Here is a 17,554-nt window from a genome sequence, read left to right on the forward strand (position 1 = left end):
CTTTTATATGATACTTCAGGTGTGTATCTGTTTTCGGTCACACCACCTGATAAAATAACCTCAACTGCGACCATTTTTTTCTGTTAGTTTACCGAATACGTCAAAATGATTATCCTCGCGCGCGAGTGCCTATTGGCGCTTGTGGTACCTGCTCTTTTACCCCGGAGAATGAAACACCCGCGTCGTTTTTGAGCCTCATTGGTAAATGTCAGATGCACCCAAAGCTCGTTTTTGCTCATACTGAGAAAAATATGAAAGGTTTTTGTTTGTAATCATGCATCGCTCAGCTGTATGAAGTCACCTTTATAAAGCCAAAAACAATTATTCCCATGCATATTGACGTACGTCACTTGGTATCCGGTGTCTTGGTTTCAACGCAGATGGCGCAGCGCTTTAGTCAAAGTATGTAACATCTCTCGCGCGCCGTGAGTGCCTCAGATGCCAATTTAACATCTTTCCACATTCACAAAACGTGATGGGAGAGTTAGATACATACCGCCCGTCATCCGATATCTGTCATGACCGCTGGCGCTTTGAAATCTCGGCTAAATATTAGCCACTTGCCAAGGGCTCTAATGATCTTGCAAGCCGCTTTAAATCTTACCAAATCCTAATTTGAGGTGGGAATGGACAGTCTTAGATGACGTGTTCACCCACGTTAATTTTCTGTCTTGCTGTATTAAGTGTCTACGGCCTTTTTGAACATTAAACAGCTATAGGCATGCAAATGCATTGTTGACGTCCGATTTGTGCATGGCTCATACAAGTGGAAGTAAAATCATCGGTGTAAGATCAGGGGGGTGGGAGGGTGGGGGCCATGCCGCACCCCTACTTTTCAAGGTGTGGACCAGCAATGTTAACTGTCTCCCTACACTTTTCAGATTCAATTCGCGCTCAGCTTACTTTTTGCCTTCTTAAACATGCATGTCGATTTAAATGTAGACTTAAGAGATATTTGGGGGCAAACTCCAGGCTGTCAAAGAACCAATGACTCTGTTCTGTCTTTTTATAGTACTTTGGTTCTACTACCTGAGAGCTTAGTCTCCTCAGCATATGCTCATGGAGTTTAAGATGGATTAGTCGTAGGCGTTTGACTTGGTCCAGAATGTCAGGTAAGCTGGGCTTTCATTCAACGCCGAGGTTTCATGAATCTTTTGCGAACATTGCCGCTAGTTTGTTATCTGGTTGAAAATGCTAGGCATCACTTGAAATACTCCGATTTTGCAGCCGTTTTACATAGGCAACATTGATGCGCTATTCGTCTGACGGATGTATTATTTTTGACATTTTGTGAAACGTTATAAGAGCATTGGTGTTTCAAGAAAGGCTTGATTACATCAAGCATGAATTATGTTATATGGTTGTTTTATGTTTGCTGTTCAAATGAATCATCCGTAGTCTTAATTGTGCCTTTCCCTTATAGAATATGAAAACTACACTAACTCATCATGCGCTAGCCATGTGTGCGGGGCAAAGCAACGTAGTATCATGCAAATCAAGTGCCTGAAGGTTGCATAATTCCGTTTTTTAGTGTTGCTTTTGTTGAGTCACGAAAAAATTGGCAGTGATTTTTAAAAGTACATCACCCTTTTCCTTTTTTGACTTAGCTCAAGCAACCAGCTTAATACTTTTGATAACTTCGATATAACCACTTAACCCCTTTCACCAGAAAGCTGTGCCTGAAACCCTCGGGAAACTTTTCATGCGACAGCAAATGCCTGGGCACGGTCACGCCGTGTAATGGTGGAGACCCTTTCGCCTCCCGCCAACCGGCATCTGCCGGGCCAAACAATTAGCAATGCCAAGGTCCCATTCCCAGGTGCCTGCCACATGCTTAAGCGGGGAGAGCGAAAATATCGATATATGAAGAACACAGACCCTAATGATCGACCATCAAATCGCAAGCTGGTAACGGCTGACAACCACATGTCGGACGCATGGGAAGTTAGCGTCATTTGTTCTGTCCTTTGAGGAGGAAGCTCAATGAACGCTGTTGATTATTTAAACAACAGGTTATGAAATGACAATCCAAAGCATTCTGGTCGCAATTTAGTCAACCTTTGCTTTGGACACTCCAATAAAAATTGTATATATATATATATATATATATATATATATATATATATATATATATTTGTCACGCACTGAAGTGATCATGGTGACTACAGAAGGCGCCCGCAGCCAGGTAGGCCCTTCAGACCTATACTCTAGTTGCTTAGGTTGCATCTGTCTGTTTGTCAGCCTGCCCCATTTTGCACTGCGCCGTGCATGGGCCGAACAGCTGGTGGCGAAATTGGTGAAATTTGGCCACGACGTTCCGGCGCTCGAGGCGGTTTTCCACAGGTAGCTCGCGAGTCGCTGCGGTCCGGTCGAGATGTAGCCACGGCTTACAACAGCTGCTCGCCGATTTTATCGTGCGTCACATCTTCGGGCCACCCGTGCAAAACCGGCCCGCTGCCAACCCGTAACCAGGTGGCGGGTCGACCAGAGAGTGGTGCCGGCTGACCGGCGGTTGTACGTGCTGCGTGCCAAGTGCATACAAGCGGCCGATGTGGATCTTACCAAGTCGGTGGACGCCCCCTTAAAACTCAACAGCTAACTAGCGGTGGATTTGTCCGTTTTTAACACTTTTCCACCTGGACTGCCACAACTCGGCAGCCAGACCGGGTGCAGGCGCGAGTCCAGGTTCCAGGCGCCGACTACCGCACCGTGCGCAGTTACTGCGATCAACACGAGTAATCTGCGAGTAATCAACACGAGTAATCAGTTACTGCGATCAACACGAGTAATGCGACGCGCGGCTGTACCGGCAATCGCCGGACAAGCCGGGACCGTCGGCGTTAAAAGCGACTCCAAATACTTTCGCCGAAACTGCAGCCAGGGTAGTGACAAAGTTAACATCATCACGTGCAGATTCGTTGCTTGCATTTGCCAATCATTCATTCGTCATGTTGTGCAAATGTCGTCCAAACATCAGCTTTATACAAAGGGTTGCAATCTCACATTCTGGCGTTGTCAAAGTGTCACTGGTTGCAGAGGTAAAACACTTGCGATTTACCGGATATCATCGGCGACAATAACTGACACTTTTGCGAGCCAGTTGGTGATAAAGTTGCGCAAATGAAAGCAAATTTTAACAGACCAGACAATATTATAACAGACCATTCCAGCTAGACGAAACTCAAAACTTAGTACTGGTTCTCGCTAACGCTTGCAGCGTGAGCATGTGTAGAGCACATGTCGAAACCCTGACGTTTCGCTGTATGAGCAAACCGAGGCCTAAGATGCTGCCAAACGTAGTAGTCTTTATCAGAATAGTTTTTAGCAGGTGACAGAAACTTTGCCGTATCAGTGCTGAAGTCACAGAGCAGAGGTGATACAGTGCTTTTTCAATGCCCTTCAGATGAGTGCTGTTCAAGATTTGGGCCAAGATTCACTTCACATTCTAAACAGCATAAAATAACAAGTAACTAGGCTTATTACTAGTCGCAAGAACCGCGGCTAGTCACATATTCTTGCGATGAACGCGACTAATTGCTAAGCATCGTTTTAAAGCGTCGTGCCATCTGAGACGGACGGGCTTGAGTACTCGCCAGGCTGTAATGCGTTGGGTTCAGTGCGAGGCTGTGCGCTGCTGTTAATTGTGCTCATGTCGTGAAAAGCCGACTGGCTAGAAGTGCGTGGCTAATCGTCAGTTTTTTAAGCAATGACGTTAAAAAGCCCTACCGATCTAGGAGGATTTTGTTTGTGGATATCTGAGCTGTAGCTTCAGAGGTAAACAGGAACGTTGGAGCGACGCAAGTTAAGGATTCATCCGGGCCTCCCTGCTACTGAGAGGAACAACGGCTTCGAGGTAAGAGGCAGAGCATCGCTGGTGTAGGCCTCCCACATTGCCCGTTGCGCCTCAGGCTTAGCGTTCTGATCGGTGGACATGCGTGAGATAAAACGCTTTTAGTTGTCAGCAGATTCCACATGAAGCTAAATGAAGGTGCTAGAGGTGTTCAAAAATGTCGCTTGCTCCTGTTGATACCAATATTGCATGGGTTTTGCTCCAAATAACTGGAATTATGTTAGGAAGTGCGAGGTCTGCGCCGGCAATGATAGTGCGAAGATAGTGAAGGTCGCCAACGCTTCCAGCTGATTGTGCGATGGCGTCACAAAACCAAAAGTAATATTATTTGAGGTGCTTGTGGAACCATGTTATCAGCAAATGTTGGGCTACAGGGAGACCGGTTTGCAAAATACATAGGGGTGAGGAAGGGAGGGAGGGGAGAGGGGGTGCACAAGAAAAAACGGCTTAGCCTGCCTCTGAAATGCACTTAAAATATTTTTCCCGGATTTGACGCGCTTTCTGTTCACAGTTGGGAGCAGGGTGTTTCTCAGTTTCTCAAACTTTTTTTCCTAGGGGGGCAGGGGCCAAGCCCTATAATATTAAGATTGGTGAAAAATCATCCATGAAAATGGTAATTAAAAATGAGACTACACACCTGGTCAGCAGGCACAATACTCCCCACCCCCGACCCGACCCCAACTGAAAAGGGAACTACACGTCTCTAAGCTGGTTATGTTAAGTATGCCTTTATCTGATCATTTTATCAGTTTAGTCTCAACCACCATTCAGTGTATGATAGCCAGCAAATCATACTTAGTGCAAATGAGCTCCCGAAACGAAGACGTCTAATGGTTGTGCCGCATCGCATTTAAGTTGCCTTCGTTTCTGTGGGTCATCGCATTTAGAGCTACATTGCAAAGGTTTTGGGACGATTTTGTTCCAGGTGAAATTTTGACGGTTCCAAATTTCCCCGATGACAGAAAAGACACTTTCTTACCCCTGACCGACTGGTCGCTTAGTCGCCGCCAGAAAGCCTTTGAAGTAAAACAACCAAACGCGCACGTACCAAATGCAGTTATTCAGTAAGTTAATTGTGAACCCGTTCATTCATTCATTCAATCCATTCATTCGCTGCGGCGAAAGGGGTGAGCCACAGTGACGACATATTGCACGCTCGAACCCACTGCTTTGCGCAATGTCAGAGAAACCACACATATCTGTATATATGTTGAAAGGAGTATTCCACATTTGAAGATAATGAAGCAAGCAGCAGGTATGATGAAAAAAGCTCACTTATAACTATCGGTAATTTTTTAGGCGGAAACTACTGCTCTAGATAGCAAAATGTATCTATTCAGCACATATACTCCCATCATTATACGTCATTGTTGATTGTGTCATGGTATGTTCATATGGCAGTACTCGCTTGTGGTTCTTCATTCTCCTGAGAGGTGGCCCGCTGTGGTGCCGGATGTGTGCTGAATCGAATATCTTTAGGTAGTCATGTTTTGGCTCTTTCTCGTAGTGTACTTGCATATTAATTCGTCAGTTTAAGGTGTTCACTTGCATTCACATTCTTGATTATAGCGCTATTCTAAATTGTCCGATTGCAAATCTTACTTCCCTAACAACTAGGAATAATGTATGACTTCTTGTATTATGTGGCACAAAACGTAATGACCAATCGAGTCATCCGCTCCTTTCATCTTCAACCTTGCTTCATCCTACATCCTCGCGACATCTCGCTTGTCCGGGGCAGGCCTGCATGCGTCAGCCACGAGTGGGCTGAGAGCCACGTGGGAAGGGGGACCCCGACCGGGCACCCGGGGCTCATGCGCGGGTTAAAGCTCGGCAGTTGCCCCCCCCCCCCCCTCCCCCAGGCGCGCGCACGCCTGCTCTTCCGTTAACTATTTTCCTCCATCCCATAGCCTGAAATGCAGATATGAATCATTCAAAACCTAAATTTGTCTTGACCTTGATAGCCTCATAGCCAGCAGAATGACAAGATACGGATGACATTTTTATGACGTCACAGATGTCTTAGTAGCATTGCAATAAGGTGCACGAGATAGTCTGCACATATCGTGGGCGTTCATCTCAGAAACTATAGGGTTGAAGACTCTAAGGAAGGACAGCGCTATAAGCCGCACCAAGTCACCTTCAAGATCGCTATCTCAATCAAAACCCCCACCTGAATGTGGAAGACTCCATTTAAAAATAATTTGCAATGGGTGCAATAAGAGGATCGAGTTCACATCAGTACTGTATCTGGCCTCTCATCTGTATCATGCACAAATGAGAGGTGATGTTGATCCATAAAATGCGGCAAAGAAGCCATGCAAACATTTCGCATTAACCGCCTTTGGCATACGATGATTTTCGGTTGTGTGAGGGACAGCCGGCCCAGGGCAGTGATTGCCAACGGCTGGTCGGAGCAAGGCTCGGACAAGTATGCCTTCCCAATAACTCAAAATCCATTCTCGCTCGTGGAATTTCACCTCTCCAGGGAGAGCAATCTTGAAATGTGGAGGAAGCATTTTAGGATGCTAGGTAGTCTTTTTGCCGAATGGTATAAATGAGTCGAATAGGTAAGATTGTGCAGCAGTAAAAAACAATTGTGGGTGTGTATCTAGCATGGCAACCAGGGCATTCACATGAGTCCAAAAGATGTTATGTTAATTAAAAGCACACAAAGTCTTCCATCCCCCCCCCCCCCCCCGGTCGCCCGGGCTTGCCTCCCAGGTAAAGCTCCCTAAGCATACCCTGAGGCTGACCCCCGCACCTCTTGAAACATTCCTGCGCGCATTAGTAGAATAGATGGGACACAGATCAAGATGTGCCCACCATTGCCAAAGTGTTTTTGCTGGATGCAAAGCGCATTCAACTCATATCAAGCAGCTGACTTGATGAACTTGATATCTTACTTACTCAAGCAGCTGGGTGAGAAAGTTACCTTTGGTCCAGGGTTGTAGAAGTAACATGCGCATTCTTTACGATACATTAATCGGGGGAGAGCAGTGGGTAAAGGAGAATAATCTGCGAGGATGCAACAATTTTTGTTCTGACAGACACCTGGAAATGGATCCGTTAAAGCAACATACTTAAGTCGAAGTTTGTATAAAACCCACAAAATGAGTGACTAGGTAAAACTACAGTATTGCAAGTAGAGTTGATGTGTTTTTAAATTTTCCCAGGCGGGAGCTTGTGTCTTAAAACTCTGTTGCATGCTTTCTTTCAACAAAACATGATCCTGCCAAGTTTTTTTTCAAATGCACTGTCACACTCTGGAGTTAAATGAAGTGGCTGACAGACGAGACCAGGGACTGCTTACTTAGTTAGAATGCTTTCATAAGACAGGCTATTAGATCAGTAGACATCTAAATTACCTTGGAAGGAATAAGAGCTCTGGTTTTCCAAAGCAGCATATAAACGTGTCACTCATTCATAACAAGTTGCAAATGTAATCTGTTCCTCAGATTTGGTTGTGGAATATGTGGCTAACGATATGAAGTATGGACTATGTGGCATCTCTGTGAGTTGCGCGGAGTTGAAAGCCCTGTATCTTATTGGTTTAAATGTCATTTCGTGGGTCAGTGTCTTCATTGAGCATTTCAAGGATTATTTAGGGATAAGTTCCATTTGATTGGTTCTCAGTTAGATCAATCCATGTGAGCTGGCAGATTTGAAAATCGGTCCGGTCCCATGTGTTGGTGGGAATTTCTGATCCGTTCCAATCCAGCCCACGGATGGATCCACAATCCGTACATTGATCCAATCCGCGAAGTGTTCTGCAACAGATACGTCTGTTCTGACAAGTCTTATTTGCTGCCAGCGAATTAAATGCTAGATATATCACGATCTCTTCATTAAAATAGTTGTTCTTTTTGCGTGCTAGTCGAAAATTGATATAGCAGTTTGTCCCTCTTGTTCAGCCGGATGAGGAGTCGACTCTGATAGTGCCGCACTGCGCGGAGTCGGAACAGAATCGACCTCAAGCGCTGTTGACCCGGGTCGGCATCCAGCCCCAGAAACGGTATGAAGCACAAGCCTGGCATTGCACCGCGTCGAACTACACATCACGTTCCATGCCGCCCTTTACAGGGTACTCCAGAACTGGTTTCGGCCAAGCACGTATTTTGCCGCTGTACGATCACAAATCTCATTTGTGACGAGCCATGCAGAGCAATATAAGCGAGATATGTTGATGAGGGCGGCCACTACTGCTCCGCTCCACGAAGGAGCTTGAGCTGCGAAATAGTCCCTACAATGCAGTTTTATAACAGCGAGAGAGGTCAGCACTACCGGACAGTCGGCAATGCAATGCCGTCTGATTAAAAATGGCATTAATTCACGGGGGTTTGCGTTGATAATGCCAGTCCAGCACCGGTGATTGTGCAGCCGCCCGCCCTGTTGATGGTTATAAAGAAGGTGCTTCGGACGTAGTATGAAACGGTATCAACAACGAACCGTGTGACATTCCTGCTCCATGTGTGACCAACTTGGTGCAACCAGGATAGCTCACAAGCAAAACCCCGTTCAGACACGTAATGGTTGCCGCCTCCGAATTAAATACGCCCGCGTAATTACGCCAGAATTGCCGGCAGTCTGATAGTAATTTGAGCCACAGCCCTGTGGAGTCAAATCACACCCATTGCGCCGTCTGGCTGCTCGACACCGTTTGACCGGGTCCGCGGCATTCAATTATCCACGCTGCATGATCACGGTACGTTATAAATTCACACTGCCCAAGCGGGGTGCCTCGTCGAGCGGGTAAATTTTTACCATAAACTGGTTGCAGCTTATGAACATCCAGAGCAACGCCGGTGTGCCCCCATTTTCGGCATATATTTACACCACCCGTCCGTAGCGTGTGACTTCACTGCGAACAAATTGATGACGCACAGTTGATATCGACATAAGAATGCCTGAGTTATCCATGTCAGCTTGGGCGCGTCTTAAGTTTTGAGAGTCGGCTGTTCATGAACGAGGGAAATGTGTTTTTTGCCACGAAAGCTGAGTTAGTTCCAGAAACAAGAAATCATTTGGAAATGCTTTGCCGCCCGAAATGCCGCCCCAAAATGTGATCGCGAAATACGCTGTGCTTTCTCTTAATGCGCTGTGTACTTAACCACCGCGCACTATCAGGAGAATCAGTTAACGCAATACTGTTCATCTCTAAGATGACAACACAAATGGTTCATGTATAGCGCGTAACGCGTAAAAGTAAGTTTTCGCATTTCAGTCACATTAACAAAGTAAACCGTTATAACTTTAAGCCGCCGGGTGCGTAAAATGCGCAGCTTGCCCTTAACTTGATTCTGAAGGCAAGTGGTTTGTGCTCTTTTAATTGCCAATAGCCTTTGATTAAGTACTCATGTTTTGAACGAGCATTTAAAACTGTCCTCGTTTCAGAGCTAATAATTACCCGGCTTGCTGATTTCATGAACGAACGTGCAACCCCAAAAGTACGCTGACTTGCAGTCCTTGTATTCCATTGAATTCCAGGAAGTAAATCTGTACGGCTAACCGTACAAATTTATACCTTCATTTGGCCACTGAAGAAGCGGCCCAGCCCGGTCAGTCATGTCATTGAAGGATGAGAATCTCGCGAACCCACTAATCGTACCACCATAAAGGTTTGAGCAAGTATCGCAAGTTCTGTGCCGTAATGTTGTGAAGGCGCTGAAATGCGATGTACCTCGCCGCGCTATGTATATCTGCAACTTTACATCACTTTTTCTCCCTATTATTCTATTAGTATGAGCAGCGCAATATTTTCAGATCGCAATTTGTTGAGGAGCACGGGTCAAAAACGGATTCAGATTTTCGACGACCCGGCGTCACAGCGACATGACAATAGGGGCGTGCAAGGGAACATTCGCACTGGCAAAAATGGGGGTCGGCGTTCGCAGGCTATCAACAGAGTCCTTTGAGTGCAGTCGTTGCTTTACCAGCAGTTAGCGGCACATCAGGTCTGTAACACACACGAGGAGGTCGAGGATGTGAGGAGCCTATTGCTAGGAGCAGATAAGACGGTTATTCGTGTGTGGAGAAATCGTAAAATGAGCGCACTGCTGTTTTTCACCTGTCCTACAGCGCTAAGATTTCATCACCTGAAATTTGATTGCTGTAGATGAGTGGTGCAAATATTAGGACAAAAATGTCACCGAGAAGCGTGCATCACGATCGTAATGATTTTGCTGAATTCCTTTCTTAATGGCTCTTTTCATGAGCTACTGTGATTGCGCGCCGGATAAAACAGACTGCACAACATGCGCTGCATCCGGCTGGATGACCCACGTAAAACGGAGGTCGTAAAATGCTGACACGTTAAAAAGCGATCTTTTCGTGCTATGATTGCACAGACGCTCACTCAACGTGGCGTTGTCGATTTACCGTAGGTGAACACGAATGAACCATGCAGACCATGAACGTCGTGACCCACAGGTCAACAAAGTTCACCAAAAGTCAAAGTTCATCAAAGTCCAAGTTAATCGACTACGCTGCATCGAATACTTAGTTTTTCAACCGTAGTGCGGAAAGATGGTTTTTGAGCGTTTCAGCATTTTCTTTCGGTTGCGCAGACTTTAGAACTTCCTTAGAGGAGGTGCACGCCAGGAGGTCCCCAGAAACTTCCTTTCATAATAGGACATGGTGTAAATCAATGCGAATTAATGTTTGGTCTATGGAAATTGTCGGGCGTCAGGCCTATTTGGACTCGTAACCAGCCAGTGCATGTTGCTGATCCCTCCGGTCAAGTCACGCGGTCTGTAAATCTACGCGCAGGCGCTAACCATCACTGCACCTCTGCTTGCAAAACGAACGGTAGAAAGATGCCTCAGCGCATTTAAAAGTCCCACTAGTCTGGATTTCGAAAAGTGATGGGTTCCATTCGCTTGCATTTTGTCAATACCTGCATGGTAATATCAATCACGCATGTAATTATCCGCTCGTCCCACGCCCGCAAAAAGGTGTATTACTGGTAGCGGAGGCGGCGGGAGTAACCGTTTCACTGGTAGCAAGGGCGGCGGAAGGGACCGCCTCTTTGGCAGCAGGGTAAGCGGGTGTGGCCATCTCACTGGTAACAGGAGCGACGGGAAATACCGTCTCGGTCGGCTTCCTGTAGTTTCGCAGCCGTCCCAGGCCCGCCCCCCGGCTGCGCCCTGGGGTTTGGTATCCGTCGTTCCATATCGTCGGACGGGCAGGCTGCCGTGACCATTGAGAGGCCGTCGCGATCTGAGCTCAGGTGGCTCACAACAAAGGTGGCCTTGCGATGCCCGAGATTTGTTACCGCATCGCATTTATAATTTGGCCGTGGATTCCCCCCGATCTGATCAAATGACGTGTGTCACATCTAAATTCCTCTTGACAGGCATGCTGCTTCACGCTTTCCAATTTGATTAAGTTTTGGAGACATAGTCTGTTGCAGACTATATAATGGTAGTGTGATCGGTGTTGTGCATTGTGCGCGAATTGCTTTGCCGACGTACGAAAACTTTCCCTTTATGCTTACTGATACTGTTGTAAACTGCCTTCTTCCTGCTGGCTTGCCGTTGTGAACACGTGTCCAATGCCGATATAAAAAGATCAAGAGTGGACTAATTCGTAATCGCCGAGTGCGAGTACGAGTAGTCCTGTGTTCCTCGCGAATCATCCCACATTTGTACCTAGGTTTTCTCTACCTTTTATACATTTGCTCCTAAATGCCTGCTCCGTGTCGTCCGGACGTGTTTCCGTTCAAACCTCATGCACGCTGCTCCACAGTCCGCCATGCCTCCGGAGCTGACTTGGTGCGCGAACCGAGCGTAATTGAAGGCCAAGGGGACGTTGGTCGTTACTCACTCTAAACCCAATCGGAAGTCAGCCAGGTGCCACCCGGGACGCGCTCCTGGGAGTCAGTCTCTAGCCGACCGAAGGCTAATCAGGAGCCAAGTGTCAGCCGATCGGGAGACGACCAGGGATCAATGAGAAGCCAATCGGGAGATAACCGGGAGTCAATGAAAAGTCACCCAGGGGGTCACCAGGACCAAAGAGAGCGTAAACGCGGGAGCCAGCCGGGGGCCACCACGGAGAGCCGCTCTGGAGCAAGCCCTAATCTGAACGTTCGTGAGCCCGCGCCTTGGTGTGACCGGCCGCTGGGTCATTAGTGATTACGCTGGCGTGTCGGGCAGCCGTTCCGCCCGCCCCGCGCTAATCGCTGTCTTGGGAGGGCGTGGCTGGGCCGCCGGCGCCGGCTGGCCCGGCGGGCGACCGGCAGCGGCGACGGCGCGGACGCCCAACAGCGACGGACCCCGGTCAGCACCGGCCGCCCAGCGGCGCTGGCAACGGCGCCGACACCACCGGCTTCGTTGAACGTTTTGTCTCCGTTCAAGATCGAGCAGTGTGGGCGGGGCACGGAGCCGGAAGCGGCGGCGGATTCGGCTGTAGACACAGTGAAATGGTAACAATAGGATGCGAGGCGAAAAACACAAATTATCTAGGGCAGAGTCCTGTTGTGCCTGGGAACACCGATTTAAATGCTCCCAATCCAAACTCGTAGCACAAATCCGGCCGAAAATGATGAGATAGCAAATCGGATGTTCACAGTTACAACGAATGGTGCGACATTCATGTGACCTAGGAGAGCCCCAATGTGATGTTACATGAAACACAAATGCATTTAGGATGGACGTGAACGAGCGTTTCCCTTTTTCGTATAGCTATTCTGAATGTCCGAGGACCCTACCACAGCACCCTGCTGCAGGTGTTTGTCGACTGCCGGCACCAGCCGTTGGTAGTTAGATCGGTGTGTCGTCATTTATTATCATATAATGAAGACAATTCAATAGCAATGAGACGCGTATGACCGGTGGGTGAGTCAATACAATCCCCTGGAAGGTTTTTCTCAAATGGTTTCCGAACGGCGCGGCGCAGCCGCGCCAAATTTTGCGTACCAAAAATTTAGACGTGCTTTGTAAGGTTGCTGACCTAAGGCAGGTCAAACTCAGATCATGGATTCAGCGAAGTCTTTTTCTAGGGAATCGTTCAATCTGATGTAACAACGGAGCGTTAGACAAAGCCATACACCTCTGAGATAATTTCTTAACCAACGCAAAGATTCAATAAACAAATTCCATTGACCCAGGGTCAGGTGTAAAGGTCAGACCAAGGTTATACTCTAGGGATTGCTGTATGGAGTAGTTTCTGTTTCTCATTTCGGATTGATTGATGTCAGGAACCGCATAAGGCATCTGCCATGGGCTTCTTAAAGGTCAGAATAGGTCGCTGACCCAAAATGAGCCAGATCAACATTTTGTTTTTAGGAGCATACTGCCTAGTGTAATCTTTGTCGCTCACTCAAATGCAGAGCTCACAGTCTTGTATGACTTTGGTCACCATGACCTTCGAAAGGTCAAATAAGGTAATCCTTTAATGAGCATAGACTCACATGTTCATTTAACTGACCCTAAATGACCATAGAACCTTTTGCTTAGAACAGGTATCTAGGTTCTGGGGCACTTTGGAGACCAACCTGGAGTTTGACCTTGTTCGATCTTATTTGACCCGAATGTCACACCCTAGGAGCGTCAAACTTTGACCCAAGTGAGCTCACGTAGAGGCCAACACATCAGGTGAATTTGGTGCATCTAGCTCTCTCAGTTTCTGATATCTCAGCGGGGTCAAATTGACCCCCACCCGAGCGAAGGATGTCTGTGTATGAGTGCGTCATTGGGGCTTTACGGCGCACTCAGCTGCTGAGGCTATATGGCGTCGCCTGCCTCTTACCCTGGCAGGAAGGGCGGGCACCACGGAGAATCCAACTCCGTACCCCTGGTTCCCCAGACGCGCAGTGGTTAACGCAGACGCGTTGACCACTACACTACCGGCACGAGCGAAGGGTATCCAGCCGGCGACCCGGGCGCGTGCTACTATGTAGAGAACGGGCAACTACATGATATCCCGACAGCTTCTTTGAGCAGCTTTAACGCCTGCCCCTGTGGTACCGTGTCAAGGTCAGCCCGGGTCGCTCAACCACAACCGAGCCAAGCTTTGTCAACCTGTCAGCAGATGATGTAGATGACCCCGGTTCTTAAAGCTTTGAGGGTCCTTAGGCTTTGTTTGCCAATGTGACTGAGTGCTCCTCCTGTCCACCAAGGAGCAGTCCTTGTGCGTTAGCGAAGCAGTCTCTGTTCTGTTCTGCGCCATCGCCGGCCACGTGCCCAATATTCCACTGCGGGCCGCTGCATCAAATTGTCTCTACATCATACACATGTATTAGGGGACATAACCGTACATCTTAAAACACTGTTCCCGTCATCACGTCATCGCGGGCAAAAATAGTCTTTCTTGTAGTTCAGTACACACAGAGAACTGCGAGTGCTCTCTTCTCGACCGTCTGACAGCGCTGGCAGCAAGCGCCACGCGGCGGTGCCGCCATCCGGCCCAGCTGTCGCTGCGGACCCCCGGAGCCGGACCGAGGAGCGGACGGGCCGCCGGCGCGCCGCTCGGACGACTGGTCTGCGCCAGGGGCGAGGCGAGGTATTGCACGGGTAGCGCGGCGGCGCGCGACACCACGGCCATGCTCGGTCCGACTAGATGCCGCCCCTGCTGCCGGGCCTGGCGCCACCCCTGCTGCCGGGCCTGGCGCAGCCCCTGCCGCCGGGCCTGGCGCCGCCCTGCTGCCAGGTCTAGCGCCGCCTCTGCCCGGTTTGCTTTGGCGCTGCTGTAGGCCTCGCACGCCTGGAAACAAAGTTCTTCGTTAGTGAAGTTGTCGCCGTCTGTTCTATGTGCTCAGTCCGCCGTGCCCTGGCCCTCACTCACACCGCCGTCCCCAGAGATCAACCCCCACCCACGCCGCTGCCCCCAGATCTGACCCTCACCCGCACCGCTGCCCCCAGATCTGACCCCTCACCCGCACCGCTGCCCCCAGATCTGACCCTCACCCGCACCGCTGCCCCCAGATCTGACCCCTCACCCGCACCGCTGCCCCCAGATCTGACCCTCACCCGCACCGCTGCCCCCAGATCTGACCCTCACCCGCACCGCCATCCTCAGATCTGACCCCTCACTCACGCCGCCGTCCGGAGAGCTGACCCCTCAGTTGAGCCACCGCACATTACGGGAAGATTAACGAGCAAGCCAGGTGAGCGGCTCCCGGTCGCGTAATTGTCCAGATTTGCATTTCAATGCCACACATCCGACGCGCAAGCAATTACGCCCGTCCGCCAAAGAGGTCAGCCGGGCCCCCTAGCCGGCGGACGCCCCGAATTGGCTATGCACGCCCACTTGATTGTTTTTCCGCAGTCGGCAGCGATAATTCACGCATTTTTAGGTCGCGCCCAATGGTGCGCGCGCGCGCCGATAATGCCGCCGGCGCCGGCGCCAGCCGTTCGCGCGTTTTTTCTTGACGCGTCTCTGAGGAAGCGCATCGGAAACGGCAGCCGGCGATAGGGGCTGACCCGCGGTTCAGCTGCACGCGCTCTTTCTCCTCTGTTCGGCGCGCCCGCTGGCTGGCGCGGCTGCGCGGCTGGGCGCATCGCTGTCATGGGGAAGCGTGATTGCACAACAAAGAGAAAATTGGAAGCGGATACGTTTTTGAGATTGAAAATGAGCAGCGAAGCTGCCGAAGACGACAGCATTTTGTTTGGCACATGATTTCTTTTGGAAACACGGTGCCCGGTCTGTTATCAAACTATGAGTTTGCCCAGCTCAAACTGATGGTTCAATAACCCATGCAATAGTTGCTGCAGGCTAGGGGCATAGCCAGGGGGACACAGAGGCTATACTCATCCTCTGAGCCGAGGTATCCTGAGCTCAGTACCCTAGGTACACAACAATTTTGCAGGAATTCGGTTCCAATTCGCTGAGCTTCGGAGAAAAATTGGCCTTTACCTCCCTCGTTGAGGAAAATTCTGGCTACGTTCCTACCACAGACAAGACGGGATGGTTCGGTACGTTACTACTATAACAGGGCACAGGAGGCAGCTTCGCGCGCGGGGCACGCTGTGGGTGCGGAGGATGCAACGTGCGTTGTCCGCGCACAGCTCTGGTGAGCAGACAGCGGACGCATGCGCTCGGCTCCAGCGGTCGAGCGGAAGCCGCTCGCCTCCAGCCGCACCCAGTCCGTGACGTCAGCGGATTTCCGGCCGACTGTGGGCCGGTTTCTAGGTTTATCCTCGGCTGACTGGAAGTGACACCTCTCCCCAGCCACCGTTGCTGAGCTCCAGCACTGGGAGGCCATGCCGGGCGCGGGACGAAGGAACCGCACGCTGGACTTCTTGGCAGAGGCCGTCGTTTGACAGCGCCAGGCGAGGCTCGGCGCCAAATTCCTCTCAGTCGGGATGCCGGTTAAACGGGCGAGGGGGAGGGCGGGATAAAACGGGGGCGGTCCGGGCGGGGGCAGAGAGGAGGCCAGACACCCAAACAGTCCTCTGCTCGGTGGTCGACCGCCAGAGCCGCGCTGGGCCGTCCAACAGCAGCCCCGCCCGCATTCAATGTTCGAGACAGGGCGGTGCGATAATGACCCGCCTGGGTGACAGGCGGCCCCGCATCTCCTCCCCTCTCCCTCCCCTCCCCCTCCCCCCACGCCGCCTGTCGGTCCCTTTGTTTTACAGCGGCTATCTCTGAAGCGTCGCGTATAATGACCGTAAAATTACACCAATCATGTATGTCTTACTCGACCATAAACTTTTTGCATGCGTTTGGCCGCTGTTGTAATTGTGACGGTGCACTGAAGGCGGGATACCACACTGAACCGGGGACCACCTGGACCGGGGACCACACTGGGTGGAGTTGTGCCACCTGGACCGGGGACCACACTGGGTGGAGTTGTGCCACCTGGACCGGGGACCACACTGGGTGGAGTTGTGCCACACTAGACCGGGGACCACACTGGGTGGAGTTGTGCCACCTGGACCGGGGACCACACTGGGTGGAGTTGTGCCACACTAGACCGGGGACCACACTGGGTGGAGTTGTGCCACCTGGACCGGGGACCACACTGGGTGGAGTTGTGCCACCTGGACCGGGGACCACACTGGGTGGAGTTGTGCCACCTGGACCGGGGACCACACTGGGTGGACTTGTGCCACCTGGACCGGGGACCACACTGGGTGAAGTTGTGCCACCTGGACCGGGGACCACACAGGGTGGAGTTGTGCCACCTGGACCGGGGACCACACTGGGTGGAGTTGTGCCACCTGGACCGGGGACCACACTGGGCGGACTTGTGCCACCTGGACCGGGGACCACACTGGGTGGAGTTGTGCCACCTGGACCGGGGACCACACTGGGTGGAGTTGTGCCACCTGGACCGGGGACCACACTGGGCGGACTTGTGCCACCTGGACCGGGGACCACACTGGGTGGAGTTGTGCCACCTGGACCGGGGACCACACTGGGTGGAGTTGTGCCACCTGGACCGGGGACCACACTGGGCGGACTTGTGCCACCTGGACCGGGACCACACTGGGTGGAGTTGTGCCACCTGGACCGGGGACCACACTGGGTGGAGTTGTGCCACCTGGACCGGGGACCACACTGGGCGGACTTGTGCCACCTGGACCGGGGACCACACTGGGCGGACTTGTGCCACCTGGACCGGGGACCACACTGGGTGGAGTTGTGCCACACTGGACCGGGGACCACACTGGGTGGAGTTGTGCCACCTGGACCGGGGACCACACTGGGTGGACTTGTGCCACCTGGACCGGGGACCACATGGGCGGACTTGTGCCACCTGGA

The 17,554-nt window shown here is 50.8% G+C and overlaps 1 protein-coding gene across 1 annotated transcript in view; it reads left to right on the forward strand.

Annotated features, from left to right (window-relative positions):
- The first annotated feature begins 15,754 nt into the window (after nt 1-15,754).
- The window catches only part of LOC119105569 (uncharacterized), a 3,411-nt gene continuing 1,611 nt past the window's right edge, over nt 15,755-17,554 (forward strand). The window contains exons 1-2 of the mRNA XM_037229029.1: nt 15,755-15,762; nt 16,749-17,282. Of these exons, the coding sequence (XP_037084924.1) occupies nt 15,755-15,762; nt 16,749-17,282 (542 nt within the window). The remainder of the gene's footprint in view (nt 15,763-16,748; nt 17,283-17,554) is intronic.

Source organism: Pollicipes pollicipes, unplaced genomic scaffold (genome assembly GCF_011947565.3).
Source record: "Pollicipes pollicipes isolate AB1234 unplaced genomic scaffold, Ppol_2.1 Scaffold_6138;HRSCAF=7277_pilon_pilon_pilon, whole genome shotgun sequence".
Taxonomy (NCBI): domain Eukaryota; kingdom Metazoa; phylum Arthropoda; class Thecostraca; order Pollicipedomorpha; family Pollicipedidae; genus Pollicipes; species Pollicipes pollicipes.